We start from the raw sequence: 25,113 nt of genomic DNA on the forward strand, positions 1-25,113 counted from the left end.
CTACACTCCTGTGAGTCAAGGTAAGATTAATATGTGAACTTCTCATCGCTGTGGGTGGGCATCCCAGTGGGAGTCAGTAGGGGCACTGGTGAAAATGGAGCTGCTAATCTTTGATAGTCTTTTCATTCAGCACTCAGAGTCTTTCCTTAGGGCCGATAATAATGTTTGAGAAGTTAATTAGAGCTTTGGGACACTCTTGTACTAAGTAGAAGAGGATGAAAGACATCGATTAAAAGTGAATAGTACAGCCCAACTGATTTCAGTACATCCTGACAGTGTTACACCGGATTACTGCTCTTAAAAATACCCTTGTGTCTGTTTGTTTTGTCATTTTAGGAAGTGTTGTTAATGTCCTTGTCATGATTATAGGCTTCTGCTTGCTAAATCTAGAAGAACACTGCACAAATGTCACTCTCAGATAAATTTAGGGGACTGCAAAAGATTTTTCATTGGAGGGCAGTCTTGGACTGCTTAGTGTGTCATGTTCACCTACGGACCATTAATTGCCTTCATCTAATCATGGACTCATAATCATTTTCTGGGAAAATTGTAGGTCACAGTCCTGCAGTGTGACTGGTCCTGCGGCTGCCATCTAATGAAGAACCAATCAACAACCAGAAGCACAGAAATACACGTTGGCTCATATCACACAGTCTGCCTGGGGTAACATTTTATGTAAGAAGCAACAATCGTAAAAGACAAGGGAAAAAAATAGCACCCTACTGTTCAAAAGTTTGGGTCATTAAGATTTTTGAAAGAAGTCTCTTATGCACACCAAGGCTGTATTTATTTGGCAAAAAAAGAAATACTGTGAAATGTTATAATTAAAAATGTTTTCCAATTAAATATGTCTTAAAATGTTATTTATTCCTGTGTTTGCAAAGCTGAATTTCAGCATCATTACTCCAGTCTTCAGTGTCACATGATCCTTCAGATATCATTCTAATATGCTGATTTGCTGCTCAAGAAACATTTATTATTATCATCATCGATGTTAAAAACTAAAATTTAAAATGGTAAACTAAAGATGAAGTGTGTAATTTCTATGACATTGGCTTAAAAAACACTAGTGCCAGTTTTCCCAATACTAGCCCCATCTTCGATAGGTAAGCCCCAAAACAGATAGTTCAGACAGAAAATGATGCTTTATTGGGATGGCCTACCACAGAGACAGTGTTCACAAATATTTGGGTAAATCATCCTACCAATAGCTTTGTTAAAGCATTTAACATATTAAATTACACACATCACCTTTAACCAGTCATAGCACTAATTGCAAACAGTCTAATGAGCTAGCTGTGTGCATAGTGTGAATCAAAGCGATTAAATGCAGACACAGCAGATGAAAAGTTTTGAAGATGCACTGCAATTCCTGATTTAGAGAAATCTAATCAATTAGCAAACAACAAATGAACCGGGCTCAGCGGTTCCACTTTCATTTGCACAATTAGACCAGTGTGTAACTGCTCTTGCCGTCTTAAACAAACATCCCAATCACAGTTTCTTAATTGTAGCAAGTTATTTTTCCCCCTCTTTTTAATGCTGTAATTTACATTGACTAAAGAGAACAGTACCTATGAATACGCCATCGACCAAAATAACTCTGTTACTCACCGAGAGCAAACACACATACCAAGACCAGACCATGCCAGGCCACTGGAACACAGGTAAAATTGCCATCTGAGGTGAGTGTGTGTGTATAGTACATAGTCTTGTGTATTATTCATGAGGAGAGCAAGTGGTTTAGAAGAGTCAGTCGCTGATAGCGTTTCACTCATTCTGTACACATAAGCCTCATTTCATCTACCTGACTCCAAATATTTGCAGTGATAGTTTTTCTTCCTCAAAAAAACCTCTGGGAGAGCTAACAAATGTCACATTCAGATCTATTTCACAGGCAAGATTTTCATTTTTGCACAGTGTTGGGAGAGCAATAACTAAACATAGCAAAGCTGTTAGCAAATAGGATGACCATATGTCCTCTTTTCCCCAGAAATGTCCTGGATGGGATTTCTAAATTGCCGAAAATATCGTTTTTTTTTTAATCGACCTTAGACAGGTTATACGTCTTTTTAAACTTAAGGTGGATGAAAATGAGGCTGTGAGGGATAGACTTAGTCTTTACATTGGCACGCACTGTGTAAAGGTCCTAGATCATGCAATTTTTAAACCTGTTCTATGGAGTTTTTGTCGACTTTAATATAGTTTTTATTTTATTTTATTTTTCAGCTATACAATCAGTGTATTATTAAACCAATAGCATGCAGGCATTGTACATAATCCACCAATCCTGGTGTGTGAGAAGGAGGGATCTATAAAAATGAGGACTGTATAGAGCGTTTCAATATAAAAAAAGCCAAAATCTTTACATTTTAGGCAATTTAGAAATTAGGACATGTCAGGGAAAAAGAGGAAGCATGGTCTCTAAACTATAGTGGTTTACAAACCAATACATTTATGTAATTGTGCCACTTCTTTTATTGTGTCCGCTTCTGTGTCTCACAGTTAAATGCTGTTTTTGTGACAATGGATACACTGAATGCAACAGTGACTGCGTCAGCTGGCTATAGTGGAGTTGAACACATTTGTTGGAACTGATTGACTGTGTGCAATAATTTGTTTGTGGGTAATAAAGGAAATCTCACTTCCCGATGACATACCTAGTCATGCATAACCTTTGTGAACTTCCCATTGTATATATATTTAACCGCTTCTCTCTGAACCACTTAAGTGAAAGTATCTTTTAAATGTAATGTCTAACTATGTGGCAAACAGCAACCATGAAATTATACAGCCGTGGTCTGAAGGACACACTGTCATAATAAAGCAAAACGCATACAGCTGTAAACCACAGGGTCAGTTAAATGCTGTGCATTCAGTAAAAATCAAAGATAAAAATGCCTTGTACAATGCAAGCTCAGGCTTGGAAATACATTCTTAAAATTTCCACGTTGTGGATTTTAATTTTCTTGACAGAAAAATGTGAATGCATGCTTTTGTGCTGCTTTAGGTCTTACTGTGCTAAACTATTTTATAACACCAGCTACATATAAAATATATTTACTAGAAAAATCACAATTATTGTTTTTTTTTCTTTTAAAAGTAAATAATACAATTATATAATATATAAAGAAAAAAAAATGTTTGGAGTCTATGAATTCATCAAAGACATCAGGGAAATATTTATATTCAGAAAACCTTATAATAATATATACAGTCATAAATTATCCCAAATACAAACAAACAAATCAACATGTTGTTGGCAGTGAGGAAAATCACCTTCCTTTTGCCTGCTGCAACAAATGCAACAAAAAGCGATGTGTTTGTGTAAATATCATATGACACCAGAGCGAGACAGAAAGGGACAGAAACCCCTCTTTTTTATCCATCTGTGCATATCTCTAGCCCTGTCTTGGACATGCAAAATCTGTCAATGTGCTCACCACAAGTTTGCTATGTTGCATGCTGCTATGTGATTGCAAGGGTGAGAATATTGTGTCTTATATTTGTTATATTTTTCCACCAATGAAAACATTTTCAAAGACAGTCAGAACCGAATTTCAAATGAACACACAGTAATAGTGTTTGCTTTGCTGTTGAATGAGGGATTAAATGAATTACTGATACGAAAGAATGGACCAAATGATTCATTTTTTTAAATTAATGAATGGGTTAAATTAATGATTCAATGAATCACTCTAAAAATGAATCAGTGTTGTGAATGAATAATTCAGTGACTCACTTTAGAGGTGATTTATCGCCACCTACTGGCGAAATGACACAACCTGCATAGAGAGTGACTGAAAAATACACAGACTGACAGGCTGTCTGAAACAGACACAGACAAGTGGTGTGATACAAACAAATGGCCATATCATTATTTTTAGAGCTATTTCACACTATGTTTAGCCATGCCACAAGTCGCTACATGCGGCTAAGCTCTATGCAGCACTGAAGTTCAGAAGCTTTCCTGTTAGTTTGAAAAGATGACAGAAAAGAAAGGAAGGCATAGGAAGTAAAGCAAAGGTAGGGAGAGGGGCAGTGAATAGCAAAATTAATGGCCGTGTGGAAAGGAACAGTATGGTGGTCCTGCCTGCCTGGCTCATAGCAGTGATAAGCCAGCTATCTCAGCTCAGTTTATTGGGAACAGTGTCTCCTCATTTATCAAGCAGCAGGGAAGATGGAGGATCCAACTCACCTCTCACTTTGTTTTTCGTTGCCGCCACTGGAATCGAATAGCGTGATGGGGAGGGGAAGGATGGAGAGGATGGAGGGAAGGAAGAAAGGAAGACAGGGAAGGACAGACAGGTTCAGAGGGAGGGAAAGAGAAGAACAGGAGGAGAAAACATTTGATTAGAACAGGCCAGTTTCAAGAGGGTTTCAACTGTGTCAAACTAGCATAATAATCGTCCTGCTGTGGAAGTCTCACTTGTATCTGTCTGATTCACAACAATGAACCACTTTAAATGGAAAGCCATTCATGAGTGCTTGTCATTTGCAAACACCATCCACTATGAACTAGAGATTCACAATATACTGGTGGAAATATTAAACCACACAGGTAGACAGGACTGTGCCTCTATACATGTTCAAAAATTCCTGATGCACTCATATGTGACACTCTCTGTCAACATCTACGGTATATACAGTATGGCACTTTCCACCAGTATGGTACAAAATAGGGTTCAAAACTCATTTTCTTTGATAAAGGTTTACTAAAATGATGGTCATCAATCTCAGGAGGTCAGACTACATGTTATATATATTGAGGACATTTTTTTTTAAACATTTTGTTTTTAATTGTAAAAACCTTGATTTAATTTAACTCTAAATGAACAATAAAATAAACTTAACAAATCTATACAATTAACAAAATTAATACACAAATAAAAATATAACAAAATGGGCTTATGGTGTGTGCTGAATGTGTTTTATTGGTTAACATATGTATAAAAGTATATGTGTGATATATTTTTTTCTTACAGTAACTTGAATTACAAAATTACAATGCAAACATTTATAAAAATAGAAAAATATATTTTTTACTTGTCTCCTCAACATGAAGAAAGAGATGTTCTTCTTTTGTAAGAATTTCAATGATTGTTATTTTTCCATAAATAACCATAACATACTGTAAAAATTATCAACAAAATTGCATTACATAATGTACATAATCTTTTAATATAGACACATTTTTTTCAATCCAAATAATATTATTATTAATAAAACAATTAACTTTGATCTTTTTGAAGATATTTAAATATCACATTTATTGTAATGGGAAGTTACAAAATAAATATAGCATGCAGCTAAATGTTTGTGTGTGTGTGTGTGTGTAATTGCAGTTACTGTGCAATGACTCTAATTAAGATAAATACAAATTTTTAATTATTATTTTGTAATTTAAATTACATTGTAATTGAAATATGTTTAACACAATTAACTGAAAACCAGATCAACAGATTGTCAAAATTGCCAGATACAGTAAAATGTAAATGATGTCTCAAAAAATAGGATTTGTGCACCTAATGCTTTTCTTTTCTTTATTTATGGGACACCAAGTATACAGTATTCATGGAAAACCTTCTTTGTAAAAGATTCTCAGCACTATGAGCACAAGAAAGAGTTGGATTATGTGGGTTGTGGAATCTGTGTCGGTCTGTCTAAGATGAGTAGAGCCACGATCCTTTGTCACATTATTGTTTGGTGAATGGCTATTGATCAGACTATTGAAGAGCTTTCTTCTACAGACTCTTAGCCAGACACAACAAGCTGTCTGTCTGTCTGACAAACCGTCCTAATTCTGCCCATCCTCTTGTGTGTGCATCAGAAGCATCCACTCAAACAAAACTTTCCATTTATATACCATTAAAGCTGAGTGCTTATAATACCCAATTATTGTATACAACATTCACAAGAAGCAATACTATAGACTGAAACTGAAAATGGCTCCTAAATATTTTAAATAACAGAAACAAGTGTCTAATGACAAAGTAAGTAGCAGCGAGGTGCATTTTTATACATTTAATGTGTATTTCTATGACTCAGGTGGGGTTAGGGGTCTTTCTGATAATTGTTGCAATCAAGAGGGAAGGGTGCACTTTTTGAAATTCGATTGGCTTAGTTCAAAGATGGTGAATGATCAAACTTGAAGCCAAGTGTGTGTTAAAAGTCAAAAAGGGAAGAAATCAAAAGGAAAGGAAACTTCACAAGTCTTTCAGCTTCGCATTCTGAGCAGAATCCAAAAGTGTTATCCTGAAATTCACTGTGGATAATTTGTTAGTGCTCTGAAGGCACAAGGTTCTACTTGTCTTCCAAAAATGAGTAAAAAAGACATGATAAAATAAACTAATATTCCCCCTAAACTCACAGGAATCAAATGTATCTAAAAGTCTGATCTGCCTTGGGTGTCAATAAAACCATAAAACCTTTTCAATGCAATGTAGTCTGAACAACTATTTCAGGGCTCTAGAGTGTGACCTAATTTCTCAATGGTGTTCTCAAAAAAATCAGAGGTTGCACTGGTGCGACCAGTCGTTTGAGGGAAAAATAAATCTCTGCGACTCTGAAAGTCTCACTGTGGTTCAACAACAGACACTAGAGCCCTGCATTTCAGCCTGATGTGCTCCGACTTTTTAATGCCCCTTGAGTCGGGCTTCGGGCCAATTTTCAAGTCATAGTTCAGACGTGGGCCGGGCCTCCTGCCTGTTTTAGACTTCTTCTTCCATTTATATTTTAGACATCCATCAATTAGTGATGAAATGTTTTTTTTGTGGAAACAACACAAGACCGTGCTACCGCGACTGTCAAGAGTGACTCGACAGTGTTTATTGTCCCTCAGCAGCACTCACCAGTTTCAAATAGGTTACACGCAATAAGCTTAAGCTTGCCACAAAGCACCGGCAAAAGTAATTACCATAAATGTGACAGGGAGAAATAGTAAGGGGATATTTTATTTATTTACTAATAAACCAGTGGAGTCTGTGTCGCAAGGATGAAGTTGTCGATACTGATTCGCCATCTCCTCATTAGATGCGCCGTTAGAGAGAAGTGCATCTTCACAGATTATGATTATAATGAAAGAGTTTTTGTTTTATATGGATGGGGACCCACATATGGATGGGGTCTCTGAAGCAGGTCCTACCTTAGAGTAGGGATGGAACGGCTGCCAGAAGAGACTGACAGAACGGGTCTGTCAAGGGAAGACACGGGTTTCCTAAGAGGGAAACCTTACCATGGAAAAATACACATATGGGATTACCTGTAGGGAATCAAGCCATATGGACACCTAGCCCAGTACAGGGACTGACCGGAGCTCCAGGCATGCTAACACCAGTACTGGGCCTGGCGACAGACTGCTCCGCCAAGTCTGACTGCCGAGGGTGCTGGAGGATGCTCAACCAGGGTGCACCAACCAGGGAACTCTACTGGGAGAAGAAAAGAGCTCGCATCCCTGTGTTAGGGGGAATGGCGCAGCAAGCGTGACACCCAGCTAGCCCTTCCCCGACCCTCTTGATTGAAGTGAGCCCGATCAGGAGCGCTGTCTTGAGAGACAGGAACTTAAGCTCGACTGAATCCAGTGGCTCAAAGGGACCTCTCTGAAGTCCTGCCAGGAAAATAGCGAGGTCCCACGAGGGAATCAAGGGTGTCCTAGGAGGATGTAACCTTCTGGCACCCGTCAGGAACCTAACGATCAGGTCATGTCTCCCCAGGGACCGGCCGTCCACTGCATCGTGATGGGTTGAAATGGCAGCCACATATACTTTCAGGGTGGAGGGTGACAGCCCACGCTCCAGCCTTTCTTGCAGGAAAGAAAGCCCAACTCTCACCAGGCATCTCCGGGGTTCTTCTCGGTGCGAAGATCACCAATTCGTGAACAGACTCCACTTCAAAGCATAGGCCTGCCTCATAGAGGGGGCTCTAGCCTAAGTGATAAGTGACCACTGCTGGTGGCAGATCACTTAGGTCTGTCACGTCCCATCCAGAAGAGAGGAGGTCCCTCCTCAGGGGGATGCGCCAGGGAGGGGCTGTCAGGAGGAGCATGAGTTCCGAAAACCAGGTCCGGGTGAGCCAGTAAGGCGCAACCAACAGGACCTGTTCCTCGTCCTCCCTGACCTTTCACAGCATCTGTGCGAGCAGGCTCACTGGGGGAAACGCATACTTGCGTAGAGCCCGAGGCCAGCTGTGTGCCAGTGCATCCGTGCCCAGGGGGGCCTGGGACAGGGAATAGTACAGCTGGCAGTGTGAGAACTCGTAGGAAGCGAACAGGTCTACCTGGGCTTCCCCGAATCGACTCCAGATCAGCTGGACCATCTGGGGATGGAGTCGCCTTTCCCAGGAAAGGTGAGTTGTCGTGAGAGCGCGTCGGCTGCACGATTGAGCTCCCCCGGGATGTCGGTAGCGCCCAGCGACTTAAGCCGCGTCTGACTCCAGAGGAGGAGATGGCGGGCGAGTTGAGACATGCGACGTGATCGTAGACCACCCTGTTTGTTGATGTACGAAACAGCCGCAGTGTTGTCCGTGTGGACCAACTCTAGCCTAAGTGATAAGTGACCACTGCTGGTGGCAGTGTTGTCCGTGTGGACCAACTCTAGCCTAAGTGATAAGTGACCACTGCTGGTGGCAGATCACTTAGGTCTGTCGCGTCCCATCCAGAAGAGAGGAGGTCCCTCCTCAGGGGGATGCGCCAGGGAGGGGCTGTCAGGAGGAGCATGAGTTCTGAAAACCAGGTCCGGGTGAGCCAGTAAGGCGCAACCAACAGGACCTGTTCCTCGTCCTCCCTGACCTTTCACAGCATCTGTGCGAGCAGGCTCACTGGGGGAAACGCATACTTGCGTAGAGCCCGAGGCCAGCTGTCTGCCAGTGCATCCATGCCCAGGGGGGCCTGGGACAGGGAATAGTACAGCTGGGAGTGTGAGGACTCGTAGGAAGCGAACAGGTCTACCTGGGCTTCCCCGAATCGACTCCAGATCAGCTGGACCATCTGGGGATGGAATAGCCTTTCCCAGGAAAGGTGAGTTGTCGTGAGAGCGCGTCGGCTGCACGATTGAGCTCCCCCGGGATGTGGGTAGCGCCCAGCGACTTGAGCCGCGTCTGACTCCAGAGGAGGAGATGGCGGGCGAGTTGAGACATGCGAAGTGATCGTAGACCGCCCTGTTTGTTGATGTACGAAACAGCCGCAGTGTTGTCCGTGTGGACCAACTCTAGCCTAAGTGATAAGTGACCACTGCTGGTGGCAGTGTTGTCCGTGTGGACCAACTCTAGCCTAAGTGATAAGTGACCACTGCTGGTGGCAGATCACTTAGGTCTGTCGCGTCCCATCCAGAAGAGAGGAGGTCCCTCCTCAGGGGGATGCGCCAGGGAGGGGCTGTCAGGAGGAGCATGAGTTCCGAACACAGGCAGTTCAGCACTGACTGGGCACGCTCGCTGGTGAGTCGTGCAGTCATACTCACCGAGTCTAGATCCATACCAGGATAAAAGATTCTTTTTATATTTTTTTCAGGGGAGAGCTTGCTCTTCTCTCGGTTGACCTGAAACCCCAACTGACCGAATTGCCGGAGCACCAAGGGAGGATCGAGATATGAAAGTACGCATCTTTCAGGTTGATCGCTGCAAACCAGTCCTGGGGATGAACGCATTTGATAATGCGTCAGCATCTTGAGCTTGTGCAGGGCCCGATTCAGGACTCGCAGATCCAGGATAGGCCGAAGGCCACCGCTTTTCTTGGGTACGATGAAGTAAGGGCTGTACAGGGCCGTTGCATCTCTGAACTGCGACCTCTTGACCGCTGGCGAAAGGCGGCATTGTGGGTGAGAATGAGGAGGCAGTGCGTCGCTCCTCATCAACCCGCAAGTCTTGCAACTCGGAGGAAAGGGAAATTGCTCTTCTATGAAAAAGTGGGTGCCGCCGGCCATTGGACCAGCGGCCAAACAGAAAGAAACAAAAACTGAGGATTCTCCACCCGGCCCTCGTCTGGGGGAAGGAGTGGCTCTGTCTCCACCAGCTCCTGAAGAGCAGTCTCCCACATCTCCGAGTTGCCCATGTCAGGGCCGCTTAGTCGTCTTCCTAGAGTTTTTCGCAGCCGGAAGTCACACGGGGGCGTCGCTCTCCTGCGCGGGGCTCGATGCGCCGGCCTCGAAGAACTCTCAGCATGGGGCGGAGCTGGTGTGGAGGACGCAGGGGGGCACCCACGGCGACGAGCAGGCTGAGGCACTGCCCGCGACGGAATGCTGGCAACCGGAGGATAACGTCGTGACGAGATGTGCTGTATGGCCTCAGTCTGCTGTTGTTCTGTCAGGAACTGCTGGGCACAGCCCCTGACAGTGTCGCCAAACAGGACAGCCTGGGAGATGGGAGACCATACAGACCAGGCTGAACCAGAAACGGCACTACTTGACCACCAGAGTGGACATCGCCTTCCCGAGGGACTGTGTCATGACTTCCGTCACCCGGAAGGGTGAGGTCAGTCACCGTGCGCAGCTCCTGCATCAACCTCGGGTTGGTTCTACCCTCGTGCATTTGTTAAAGCCTTGGCTTGGTGAGTTTGCAGGATAGCCATGGCATGCAGAGCAGAGGCAGCTTGGCCCGCAGCACTGTAAGCCTTGGCAGCGAGAGCGGCCGACAGCTTACAGGCCTTGGGTGAGAGTCGCGGACTATACCTCTCAGTTGCGGCGTTTTGCGGACACAAGTGCACCGCAATCGCACTCTCCTGCTGGGGAATGTCGACGCACCCCTAGCTGCCCCGCCATCGAGGGTAGTGAGGACGGAGGAACGAAATGAGCTGCTTCCGGCCGTCCACATCCACAGAGGTCAACAGCCCATCCCCGATGCTGCAATTGACATCTAATCCCCGGCGGCAAACTGAATGACCCGTTGGGACTGCCATAAGACAGCCCAGCAAAATCACCCAGCAGCCGCACAGGACAAATACTTCAGAAGGGGTAAGAGGTCCGTGGGGCGTGGCCCGGCGGAGAAGCTCTCACTGTCACCTTCAAATCTCCCAGAGCACTAGCCGGCAGGTCCTCTGCTCGTGGCAGAGAAACCGGAACGGGTAGTGACAGAGGGGTCTGCTCCTTTCCCTTTAAGAAAGGAGAGACGCGATCGCAGCGTTGCCATGGTCACACACGCAGTGCGTGCATGAACCATCCACGAACGCGCCTTAAGCGTGCTGAATGCCCAGACACTGAAGACAACGATCATGGCCGTTGTCAGAGAACAGGAAACGACTGCATCCAGAAGGACGCGGACGAAACGGCGTCTTTAAAAAGACGTGAATCGTCCGTGATTTGCTCTTTTAGGAAATCTGCTCTCTTAGTTGAAGCGCCCAGGGGAATCGCTGAAAGGGACACCACTGTTTGCGCCGTACCGCCAACCAGAACAGCTTCCCGACACAGCAGATGAATGGCTTTGTGGAGTATAACACCTTTCATACAACCACTCGGCTCCGAAGCAAAAATCTAATGTGTGGATGCACCTGTCGCCCTATTTATACCTGTTGGCACGGGGAGTGGCTCAGGTATGTTAAATCCACTAGCCAATTTTCATTGGCGTTTTCTCTTAAACTCAGAGAAGATTGGCCTCCCAAGTGAGACCCCATATGTCGTTCGACATAACTCATAGTGACCGACAGATAGGGAACAGTGTTAAATACGATGCGGTCGAACATTTTTGTGCTGGAGCACCTAAGAAAAAAAGTTATGCGCACCAGTGCAACCAGTGCAAAAAGTTAGTCTAGAGCCCTGTATTTAAATGTCTTGAACCAGCACTCTTTCATGATAGTTAAAAATTGTACACATCAAATCATATGAATTTATGATAAATTTATGGTGCTGCATTTAGCAGACACTTCTTTTTTAATCCAAAGCCACTCTAAAGCATTCCTGCTTTCTTTGACAATCGAACACATGATCTTGGCTTGAATGTTTGAGTCTTTTCAGGCCTTGGTGGAAATCATGGCAAAGTTTTGAGTGACAGCAACTAAGCAGCGCCATCCATGGATGCATTACACAAGTCTGAATATGTAGGAAGGGAAAAGAAGCGGAAAGGGTGACAAAAAAGCCAAAAAGTTGACAAAATCCCAATATGCCATTTTGAGAATTCTGGCCATTGGTGAATAATTCAACACACCTGCATTATTCATGATGGGAAAAGCTAAGATCAAGAGGCAGAGACCTTCAGTACCATGCTTGACAACTTGTAGGTGCAGCCTTGCGCAATGTACATTACACCAAACCCACAACAGCATCCACACACATGCACTAAAAAAACAATGAAGGATGTCCCTGTTGGGCTAGTTTGTCTTTTGACTCAGTTGAGAGTCCTAAACTTTTGTTTCAGAGGAAAATACCTGCCACTAAATCTAAGCAGTAAATTCTGCTGTCCGTAATGCCATTATGATGTTTGAAAAACCTAAAGAAGAGGAGAAACAAATAGACTAGATTTCAGCCATACTGATGAAAACACTTGCTATTGGTGGACTATGGAATGGGACTCATTCCTCAGTTGACGTTCCAGAACATGTTCCTCATAGGAAGTTCGATATGACACTATTTTTGGGGGAATTTGTGGCATCTGTATTGCCGAAGATCAGTTTTGAGGTGACTTTGAGATTTAAGGTGAAGCAGACCGAGAAAATGGAAGTTAAAAAGATAGATTAGTCGGGACAAAATATAAGCTGTGTTCCAAAACCTGATGAGCCCCCTAAAAAGAAAATATTTCAAGGCATCATAGGGACACTCTAAAAGTGACTGCAAAAAAGCAAACTATAGTGGGAATATTACTATAGCTTAACCACTGGCTTGCGTTTGGGGCGGGCCTGTCTATTTGGCCAACCAATAGCAGATGGAGAGAGTGTTTGTGAAAACCAATTTGTTTTTGATAACCCATGTCGCGCTAATGAAGCAGAAGTGATGCCTTTCACATTTCATTTATGCTCACTTGTAACTTAAAAAGTGATGTCAAATCTGCAGGATTTTCAGGTCTATGACAAAGAGGACTGATGAATGAGGACTAAAGCTTCCGTTACCATAGAGATAAAGTTCCATGTCTCCTGTATACTTAGAAGAGTTATATTTCAGCCAATGTATGCAAATAATTAGTCTTTACAATTCTTACTAAAGCATGTTCTCAAGATTTTGATCAGAAGTTGAATGTGTGGGTCATAGTGTACTGTCTGATCTCTCTTTCTCTTTTTTTGTAACCATAGATTTACATTTATTCAACTTTTTTTCTCCTTCAGGCCCTTTAAATATTTAAAAGGTCCTTTAACAATGTCATACTGCATGCAAATCATGAGCAGAAGTCAGCACTCTGCACCTTTAAGCGCTTGAGTGGTGGCAGTGTGGCAATGGCTCCTGATTGCTAATACCCTGTTTGTGCCATTTCAGAATGGTAATTTGACAATTTAGCGTAGCCGCAAGCACTCGACGTGCTATAGCGCCCCGGTGAGAGGGAGAAATAAATAGCATGAAATCAAATGAAATAACATGAAATCAAATCAGGAAGAGCCAGTGTTTAGAGCTCATTACTTCTGCACTCCTGCAGGGGCAATGAGGCAAAATAAAATAAGCATCGCTCACACATACTCTCTCTCTCTCTCTCTCTGGATATTTTGTTCTTACCAAAGTGATAATATGAGCTCATATCTCAGTCACAAGACTACTGATACAGCCATGAGTGAAATAAAACACTATAACTCACTAGATCAGGATACATATACTTATGAGAGAGAGGGGGGAAAGCCCTCTTAGGTTTTTTTTTTTTTATTCTTAAGGTCTGTACTAAAAAACTAAACAAACAAACAAAAAAACCTTTGCATAAAAACAAATAGTAAATTATTATTATTATTATTGTTTCATTATTAATAAAAAAGTATATAAGTACTGTTTATAAAATGTGAGGCTATCACCTTCAACTTGGGGGCTTTTTTATCCCAAATGCTATCCTTCTCAAACATTTACATATAATTCTAATAATAAATATATAAATTATATAAATACCAGAGGTGGAAAGTAACGAATTACATTTACTCGCGTTACTGTAATTGAGTAGCTTTTTTGTGTACTTCTACTTTTTTAAGTATTTTTTTTAATCTGTAATTTTACTTTTACTTAAGTATATTTTGTTTGAAGTATTGTACTTCGCTACATTTTAAAACACATTAATTACTGAGTAAAAAAAAAAATCGCTCCCTGGAAGGTATGGCAAACTGGCGCTAAAATCACAAGAAAGATGCAGACGGACAAAACAGGCGTTAGTGGTGCAGACACCGCTGAAAACGAAACCCCGTCATATTCTGAAGTTGAACTCAAGGAAATGAAGTGAACCCCTGGCCATATGTATGCTCTATTATGCTGTGTATGCTGTGCTTGCCTAGGGAGACCAAACTAGCAGTTTATAAAATCTCGACAAGACATCAACCCCACGTAAGCATATAGAGGTGAGCTAAATAATTGCGTCATTGCATTGGTGGTTAAAATGATGCTTTGACATTTTAGCAAGAGGTTTTGCACAAATTAGCCAAAAAGACTGGTGCGGAGTGTGCGATATATATTGTCTGCGATAATATCAAATGTGTTGTTTTAATGGTGTACGCGCGCATTTAGAGTGTTCTTTCACTGTGTGATTCAGTCTGTTGAAATGCATTTAGAATGAAATCAATCAAAATCATTTAGAATCAAAATCACACAAAGAATACTGTCTTTTCCTCTAAAAATCCTAATCACACACACACACACACACACACACACACACACACATATATATATATATATATATATATATATATATAGATCAGTGGGGATTTCTTTAAGACTGCAAGGGAAGCTCAGCTTCCCCTCTAATGTAAAAAAAACCCAACGGTCAAATATGTACTATTGTGTATTATGTATTGTGTTAATCAGCTACATGTCGGCTGACTCGATTTTCTTCTCATACATTCCCGTAGCGTCACAGTGCATTTCCCTGTTGAAGCCGAGCGTCCATTGACTTCGATGGGGCTGCTTTGAACAGTTTTTTTCAGTGCTCCGAAGCTAGACGGTCATTGGATAAATGCTGCGATTATGTCCCGCCCACGGACGCTCAGCGTCTCTGGAGGTGAATGAAGACTGGGCTTCCGCGTGATGATTGGAGGATCTGTCGATCTCCTTTTGACTGACAGCGGTCTGCACCATAAGAAGTCGGCGAAGCTGTTTCACGCTCAGTCCCATGATCGCGGATTTCTCAAGTGTATTCGAAAGACAAACTGCGGCAATATTTCTTGATATTTGTAAAATGCAGAACCACCACAAAATTAAATTGGTAACTAAGACAGATTGAAAATGTGCGCGCGCGCACACACACACACACACACACACACACACACACACACACACTATAGCCATCTAGTGGTTAAAGTGATTTATTACAATTTTTAAACTGAATTTCCCCAAAAATGGGCAAAAATCTTACATTAAACCTTATAAAATTATCCATGGTATCCCCATGTAAGAAAGTTAGAAATCTGGGTCTTTTATGAAGTGAATTTTACCTGAAATGCTTTTTTCTTTTTTTGTAAAAAAAAAAAAGCCTATTTAAATAAATATTTATTTATTTATAGAAATGTAAAAGATTTAAATCCTCCAAAAACTGTACAAAGTTTAGTAAAAACATAAATGAACAGAGTAAAATTATATTTGTAAAAAATTTAAATATTTTACTATTACAAAATGAAATGTTATTGTCTGGGGTCAAAAAGACCCCGAGTGTCACTACAAATGAAGACCATCAGAGGGTTATAATGTAGGCCGAAAATGAGCTTCCCCTCTTTGAAAGACCAGCAGCCGCCACTGATATATATATATATATATATATATATATATATATATATATATATTTTTTTTTTTTTTTTTTTTACAACAGGACAGTAAACTAAGAGACTTGCGTTTTAGACACCATATTGCCATTGTTTTTGCTCTATTTCTACAACAAAAATTTATTCCAAACACAGCCACCAAAGCAAAATTTTGCATCTCTGAGCAACATGACAGTGTTTCGTTTCTGAATGAATCAACTGTTTAAATGATTTGGTTCAATCGCAATGACTCACTTATTAACAGTGACTTGCTGACACATACTGGCCATTTTAATTTCACATTTAAAGTATCTTTTGATTTTTTTTTTTTTTATAATTAAGTTTTTATAATTTCAAATGAGTATTCAACATTTTATGTCTGGCATATCAAAACATTATTCATGCATTTGTAACTGCAGGTTAAATGCATTCTTGTCCTGCACTAAACAGTGTAATACATCTAAATGCCACGTCCGATGAAGCTTTTGCATTTCCTCTGTATTGAAAAGATGAGTTTGTTGATACTGATTTGCCAGATAACAGCCCAAATGTTTTATTATTCTAAATAACTGATTCCTTTAATTAAAAACAACTAGTTTGAGATTAATAGACCTATCCCAGGGGTGTCAAACTCAGTTCCTGGAGGGCCATATCCCTAACCCTGCTCCAGCACACATATCATGTAGTTTTCAAATAAACCTAAATGATTAGATTAGCTGGATCAGGTGTGTTTAATTAGGGTTAAATCTAAACTGTGCAGGACTGTGGCCCTCCAGGAACTGAGTTTGACACCCTTGGTCTGTCCCATTTTTGACTCCCTCCCACTGGTTAAAATGTAACTAAGTAATTTTTACTCTGAGTAAATTTTAAATGAGCTACTTTTTACTTTTACTTGAGTGGATTTTTTAGACTGGTACTTTTACTTGTACTTAAGTAAAATTTCATTAATGTAATGGTACTTTTACTTGAGTAGAATATTTTTGTACTCTTTCCACCTCTGATAAATACATATATTTATTTACTTATATTACTTTATATAATATTTTATATACACTAAATAAATATGCAACATTAATACTAAATAACACTTTTAACTAATACTAGCAATTATCAACAGTTTACAGTTTACAGTTTATGACCTCATGGTTTAAACAGGTGTTTAAAAAAGCAGTATAGCTTTTTGCCAAGGTCTTTTATCACCAGTAAAACAGAAATAACACACACAAATCTGATTTCCTTTGGTTACATTCTGTTTGTTGTTGCATTTTCAGTACTATTCTCATTCTTTTATCCTCTCTCACACACTTCTTCTTTCCATATTTCATGCTCATAATAAAAAGAAAGCTGTCCCTGAGATACAAAGAGTGTGATTTGGATCCAGGTTAATCCAAGTCACTCACCTGAGATATTATAAATGTCACACGGGGGCTTCTCAAGAATTGTAGTGCTTTCATCCAATGCTGCGTGTAAACGGGTACAAATGACACACTGACCTAAATATGATCTGGATCTTCCACCATACATATGACAGAAAAAATACAGCAAAAATGTATGTATATTTCCTACTTTATCAAAAAAAAAATAAAAAAAAAAATATATATATATTAAAAATAAAAATAAAAAACACCAATTAACAGCCAGCAACCAACTGTTTTGAAGGACATAATTAAAATGTTACATTAATTTTCAATTTCCATTCATTAAAAAAAGTTTAACCACCATAAAAAAAGAATAAAATAAATAAATAAATAAATATCTTCGAAAACTTCTCAACTTCGAACTTCTACATTTGTTTTATTTCAGTCAGGTTCAGGGACATTTATTTTTGAAGTTATTGATGCACACAATTTTTTATTACTATTATTTTGTCTATACAGCAAAAAAAAAAAAAGTTCAAAACATCCTTCAAAATATCTTTCATGTTCCAGGTTTATTTTGAGGTTAACTATCCCTTTAATGGCCATTAATGTCATCTTCAGAGTGGATGTTTGTAAAAGAAAAACCTAAAAAGGGGTACTGAATGCCAGCTTAATTCTAAATTATAAATTATTTGATTAATTATTTGTGAAATGCTTCTACTAAACAATGGTTGTGATATGCATAATTCAATTTTTGCAACATGGAGCAGCAATTAACATAATTGGACATAAATAAAACTAAATGGATATTAACAGGTTGATTCTGTAACAAACACCCCCCCACAGCGAACCCATATTCTGGGATCATCTCTGTTTCCTCTAGTCTAGGACAGCTGGTTTCCTAGTACATCAACAGAATTTTTTTAATTCCCATCAAAACTTTATCAAGATGCATAAAATTTGTCCCTTACAAGCAATGAATTCAAAGAATGACATCTTTATAGCCAAACAAAAATCATTCTTTCATCCTGCCAAAAAAATCATCCTTAAATCTGGCTCATAAATCTATACTCAATTTACCTTGAATTGTGAATCGGTATGTTAGCATGCTAGCACAGGCCTAAATGATCAAGTAAACACTCAGAAGAAGCTGAAGAAAACAAATTAGATCAAGTGCAATCACATAATTTAGACTGGAAATTATTCCATCTGGGTATTTTTGTGTTCCCCTGCAACAAACCCATGAGTCATCATTTGATAGGCAAACGGTGACCATCTTCATGCAAATGTGCTAATAAATCTAATCACACCCACTTAAACGAGCTTTTTCCGAGTCATCTTTATTACATCTCGTTGAATCTGCCTTGTTGTCTCACATTACTAAGAGGCACTGTTGTGTTTGTTTTTCATTTAATCTGGAATATTTGATTTATCCTGCATAAGTGATTATGCCGGCATTCCTCAGCACCAACCTGCACATCAGTTAAATAAACAAAAGGACCCAGCTGAGCCATAAACTCAATCACCTCCACACACAATACATGACTGTGGGCGCTTGGATGCAAACAGTTTCCAGCATGATACATGAACATGGAAAGTTTCTTTGACCTTACAAATAAATTATATTTAAAGCCAGAGACTTGATTTGAGGTAAATGGATGGATCAGATTTTAATCAAATCTCATTAAGTGTCAAAAGGCCAAATACGAGCGACTGTGGCTTAATGGTTGACCTTTTTTATCACCTGTACTCTCAGATTTTACCTGAAAGGTCACATCTGCAAAGACAGAAAGTATTAAAACCTTCATCAAATTAGTCTACATCACATTATACATTTTACATTTTATAATAAGAAAAATTCCATGCCAGAGTGAATCAGGAAGGAAATTATCTTTTAAATGTATTACTGTGAAACAGACATGAGAAGTGAAACAGATCTAGTTCTCTAAATATCAAATATTCTTTCATATATATATATATATATATATATATATATATATATATATATATATACACACACACACGTATACATATACAAAATGTTAATTATTTTACCAAAATATGAGGGATCATACAAGATGCATGTTATTTTTTATTTAGTACCGAACTGAATAGAATATTTTACATGAAATATGTTTCCATATTATTTTCTACATATAGAAGAATTTTTTTTTTTGATTCTTAATACTGTGTTGTTACATAAATGATCCACAGTTGTTTTTTGGTAACATTTTTTTTTGATAGTCCACTTTAGTTATTCAACTACCTATGAACTTTGCAAATACATGTCAGCTAGCAGTCATTAGAGTATTATTAGACTGTCTTCTTAATATCCACTAACATTGCAAGTACAGCAACTTATTCTACTAACTTAGCAGTCTACAAATGCTCTAATGATAGTTTTTCAGCTTTTTTCTGTGTATTTCAATACTTTCCAACAATGAATATATGGTTTTGAGATAAATTTTTTCACAATAAAGACAACTGAGAGACTCATATACAACTATTAGCCTACAGAAGTTTCAGACGCTCACTGATGATTTAACAGTACACAAAGCTAAAATATAAATAGAAAGATCTCTGAACCTTTCACACATGCAAAATGACAAGTGATATTTAAGACTCAACAAGCGACCGATAAAATACACACTTGCACCATTTTACCAAATATTATAGTCAATTTGCAATTGTTCAGCCCAAAGTCATAACATACAAATGTGTCAATCATTCACACATTCTGCCACATTTCTCTTAAAAGACAGAGTGAAAAGTCCGAACTTTGATCTTTAAGTATTCCACCTGTCTCCCCAGGCCTTGTTTCACACAACGGTTCAGTAAAACCCTGGACCCCCTACAGTGACGCCTGCAGCCTGCAGCTCTATAAAACACTGACACTTTGGACATTAAAAAAAATCCCTTATGTGCTGGTGTTACATTTTCCAATATCCAGTAAGCTGAAGGATATAGAAATCATGCATCTTTCAAACGAGTGGAGTCAAACAGGTACCGCTAAGAATGACAGACAGTTCAGGCAAGCCCATTACTCAAACACATTTACTTTTTTTCCCATGCATTTCGCTCTGTTTCTTCAAATGAATAGTTTATAGCGAGCTCATATCTTATGACTGATGGATGTAGGGGGGAAAATTTGTTTCCACAGACGTGAGCGAAAATGCAGCACATGCAGAACCCGGTTGACTATAAAATATAATTTTTCTGCACACCAAGGAGGAGATATCTTCAGACAAAGTCAGAGTAATAAAATAAGAGGAAGTGAAAAGCAAAGTTTTAAACTAGTTGCCTCAAAGAAAGACTCATTCCAGCTGAATCAGAATAAACCTGTTCAAAGGAGATTATATTATATTACTTTGAATAATATTTTCTTTCACAATTGTTAACAAACTATTTGTTTAAGAGATTTATTAATTATTTTTTTATTTATATAGTTTGTAATATAATATAATATATAATATAATATAATATAATATAATATAATATAATATAATATAATATAATATAATATAATATAATATAATATAATATAATATAATATAATAAATATAATATAGCTTCAGTTAATATCTCCTTATGAACCAGTTATGAAAGACATGAGGGTGAATAAATGACTGAATTTTCTTTTTTAGATGAACTGTTCCATCAAGGCTCAAAATAGTTTCTATAAATATTAAAAGAAATATAAGTTTGTATGTACTGAATGCGAGCAATAGAAAAGAGGAAGTGTGTCGTATTCATCTTTCTGGGTCTAAAGAGGAACGGAAGACAGAATGAAAACCCAGGCCACACAGAGCAAATGTCAGACTGTCAATATTTCATAACAAGACCTGGCCTCTCATTTTCAGGCAACTTTTATTTCTTTTCACTGTGTCGCTTTGTGGAAACTCGCTAACAAAGACTTCTGAGCGCAGTTTTGAAGTTTGACGACTCCTGAGGGAAGGCTCTTCATCAATGACCGGTGAAATCAATGCCGATAGAGCAGCCGTGCGATTGTGTGTCAGCTTTTCTGTAATGAGGATAGTGTGAAACCCTCAAAGCGAAAGACAGAGACGGAAAGAAAGAGCGAGAGGAGATGGTCCGTCGCATGAGGGAGGTGTTTCTAAGAAACCGTCTTTCAAATGAGAGGAACAATTTCTCTTCCTTTCACCTACTGTGAATGTTAGTGTTGCTTTTCACTGCCACATGCCGTTTTCCATAAAAAAATCCTGGTGTTTGAACAAATCAGCATGTTTTGGTGACTCTCCAGGGTGGTTCGTTAGAAGAGGGATGAAGGGGAAGGTTATCCACCTTGATCCACCTAAAGGCCTGCTTGTATAACACATCCAAATTTCCCTTCCCTACTCCGTCTATTATTCATTTACCACACAGAAGTGCAGACCCTCGCTCACAGCATGCAATCCACACGCAACATTCATAAATACATGAGGGGCCACTTGATAAAGCAAGTTAGATTGCGTCTGACAGCACAAACACACCAGGGATTTGTTCATGGGGATGGAATCAAGGCCAGCAGAAACATCTCTCTAGTCATACTGCAAGCAAAAATGGACCCCTCAGATGTGCATTATTCAATACTTCCTCAAACATTAACCACAGCAGTGCACACTGTTTTAGGCCAATCTGTGTGTGTGTGGTTATTTGCATAATTTGCAAAACACTTTTGCAGAATACTTCCTGTATGACCAGGCTGACCTGCATCACCCAAATCACAAAGAATGATCACTTACACACAAATACAGTGATTATTCCCTATTTAATATATGTCTTAAGTGTCAATTTTTCGAAATTGGGATTTATACATCATTTCAAAGCTGAATAAATAATTTTTCCATTTATGTATGGTTTGTTAGGAAAGAACAATATTTGACTGAGATACAGCTATTTGAACATCTGGAATCTGAGGGTGCAAAAAAATCTAAATACTGAGAAAATTGCCTTTAAAGTTGTCCAAGTGAAGTTTTTAGCAATCCATATTACTATTCAAAAATTACTTTTTGATAATTGATATATTTACGGTAGGAAATTTATAAAATATCTTCATGGAATATGATCTTTAGTCAACATACTAATGATTTTTGGCATAAAAGTAAAATTTTACATTTTGGCCCAAACAATGTTTTTTTTTTTGCCTATTGCTAAAAATATACCACAGTGACTTAAGACTGGGTTTGTGGTCAAGGGTCACATATGTTTATTATGACTGTCAATCATAAAAACTGCAACACTTGCACCTAATTTGTAAACAAACATAATGTCAAATGTGTATAGAATCAACATAGGGAATATATTTTAAAAATGAACATAATCATTTCACAAACCCATTATTATAATAAATTATGCATTTACCACCGGCTTTATTTAGGAGAAATAACTCCAGTTAATGTTTCTCATTCTTTGTCATTACTCTATTTGCCGTCCTGTTCGTGGCTTAGTGGTTAGTGAGTTTGACTCCTAACCCTAAGGTTATTGGTTTGAGTCTCGGGCTGGCAATACCATGACTGAGGTGCCCTCGAACCCCCAACTGCTCCCTGGGCGCAGCAGCATAAAAATGGCTGCCCACTGCTCCAGGTGTGCGTTCACTGCTGTGTGTGCACTTTGGATGGCTTAAATCCAGAGCATGAATTCTGAGTATGGGTCACTGTACTGTACTCATGTCTCTTTCAAAGTTTAGATATATTTGACACATTCTTTTTTTATTTTTTTATTCTAAGTAATATAGTAGTAACATTTAGTATACTATAAAAAATATATATGTGATGATCAATCCTCTCAATATGGCAATATTGCAATATTGATGAGCGCTTACAACTTAATATTTGACTTCAAATTTCAGATCAATCTGGATAAACCACACCTCAAAATGCAAGTAATTTATTTATTTATTTTATTTTTTATTTTTTTTTATAATTACCAATTACAATGACAATCGCCATCAATATTTATGCAGTAATAGAAGTTTCACAGCTATATTTAAGAAACACATAAAGAATCCTGGAAGAATCACAGTTTACACTCAAATATTAAACAGCCTTTAAACTTTTACCAAAAATAATGATAATCTGATGTGACATTAAAATAATGGCAGGTCAAAGTCTATATGTTAAGGAAAAACATTTTTCATTGTTTCTAGCATATACAGGTACTTGTTTTTAGCATAGTTTGGTCACTATATAATTCCCACACTTCCATTTGTGCAGTTTCACAGTTTAGATGACTATATTATTCTCCTAAAATGCATAAAATAGTATCAGGCCTGACAAAAACCTTTGTCTAGTCATGTACTGTACAGGCGCAGGACAGCAGGAGGGCTGGAAATACTGCCGTACTGTGTTTTAGTATAAGAATGGGTGTCTGCAGGCACAGCTGTGGGAATTTTAATAGTTTAAAGCAGATGAGACTCAGTCTAACACTTGATTTGCTTTTCTCAACCTGCAGTTTCAGTTACTTTAGACTATGGGGCACTACTTTTTCACTGACAACTGAGATTGTGTTCAACTATGTGCCGCTAATGAAGTTTGGCTAAAAAAATAGCACTGAGTCAAAAAGTTCACTTAATGTCTAACACTGGAATTATTGGAATAAAATACTTAAACATCAATATTCTTAAATTATCTGGGACAGAAACCCAGTACAGACAGTACTGGAACAACTTATTGCACCTTTGCGAAATATAATATTTGATTATAGCACTTTTAAGATGAAGCAAAGCATCCCTTTATAACACAACTCATAATAAAGGAGCTCATTTACTGTATTGCTTTAAACTCATTAAGAACAACATCATGTTATTGGCTTGAGTATTAATACCGATCTGACATTTACGGACAAGTATTAATGATTTAAATTCGTAGCGAAAAGTTCACTGCTACAAATCAGCCCCTCAATATTCTTCAGCACGAACACACAGTGACCTTTCTGCTGACATTAAAGGACACTTTGTTTATCAGTTTACCGTCAGATTTAACCGGTTTTCTTTACCAGATCAGATCTTCCCTCTTCAATGTACATAATCTTAAGAAACTCAGAGTTTACTGTTCACAGGATGAATGTTAATGTGAATTCCAGCAGGATGCGGCCTTAAGGCATTTAGGGCCACCCCAACACCCCACCCCAACCTTCAGTAGGGTGTAAGCAGAACATACGAAAATGTAAAAATGAGAAAGAATTCATAGAAATTAGCCACCAATTTGCCAGAATGTGAACTAGTTATGAATTGTCATGTGATTTTGTTGGTATGTATAAAGTAGGTGCATTTTTGGAGTAAAGTAAGAGTAGAGTGTATTTAGGTAGAGTCTGGGTTAGATAATTAGCCACTAATGTCTGGGGAAAGATGTTATCAGAGAAACGTGAGCTGGAGAATCTGTTCTGAGCAACACTAATGGAGACACACTGAGAGAAAGTAAATTAAAGCTGTGATTAGGGTTCAAAATAATTATTATAGTGAAAAAAATGTGTCTCTTGTATTGAGTCCAAACAGAAGCCAAAACCGTAACTATGATGGATGGATGCCTGCACCCTTGACATTTCACATCAGCAAAAAACTCCCACATTACACGTGCATGGGGGACCCGCCGGGACCGCAAGCCTCACTCTTGGAGCTCTGCTGAAGAGAGCCTGTCTCATCATTTATGAGGAGCGGTCTCTCTGGTTGTGTAAAATGAATGGGAAATAAAGCTGAGGCCTAATCAAGGACCCTCATCAGTGGAGCCGGTGGCATTTTTCTTGCTTTTGCCAAACGAAACAAACTCAATTACCATTAGAAAGCTGCCCCTCTAATGTGGATGAATAATGGCAGGCGCTTGATGGATCCACGCAGGCTGTTAGCGTCTGCCTTCCTACACCAGTCACTCAAACTTCAGCGTGTGAGCTTTCTAAAAGCCATGATAACAGTGACTCATTACGATGTCATAT

The 25,113-nt window shown here is 39.2% G+C and overlaps 1 protein-coding gene across 3 annotated transcripts in view; it reads right to left on the bottom strand.

The window, feature by feature from the left end:
• Window positions 1-25,113, bottom strand: part of cadm2a (cell adhesion molecule 2a) — a 470,143-nt gene that overhangs the window by 78,898 nt on the left and 366,132 nt on the right. For 2 of the 3 annotated variants that reach the window (XM_059544343.1, XM_059544345.1), the window contains exon 3: window positions 4,199-4,225. The exons of the other annotated variant lie outside the window; for it this stretch is intronic. In XM_059544343.1, the coding sequence (XP_059400326.1) occupies window positions 4,199-4,225 (27 nt within the window). The remainder of the gene's footprint in view (window positions 1-4,198; window positions 4,226-25,113) is intronic. 3 annotated transcript variants of the gene reach the window in all.

This window comes from Carassius carassius, chromosome 49, assembly GCF_963082965.1.
Source record: "Carassius carassius chromosome 49, fCarCar2.1, whole genome shotgun sequence".
Taxonomy (NCBI): Eukaryota; Metazoa; Chordata; class Actinopteri; order Cypriniformes; family Cyprinidae; genus Carassius; species Carassius carassius.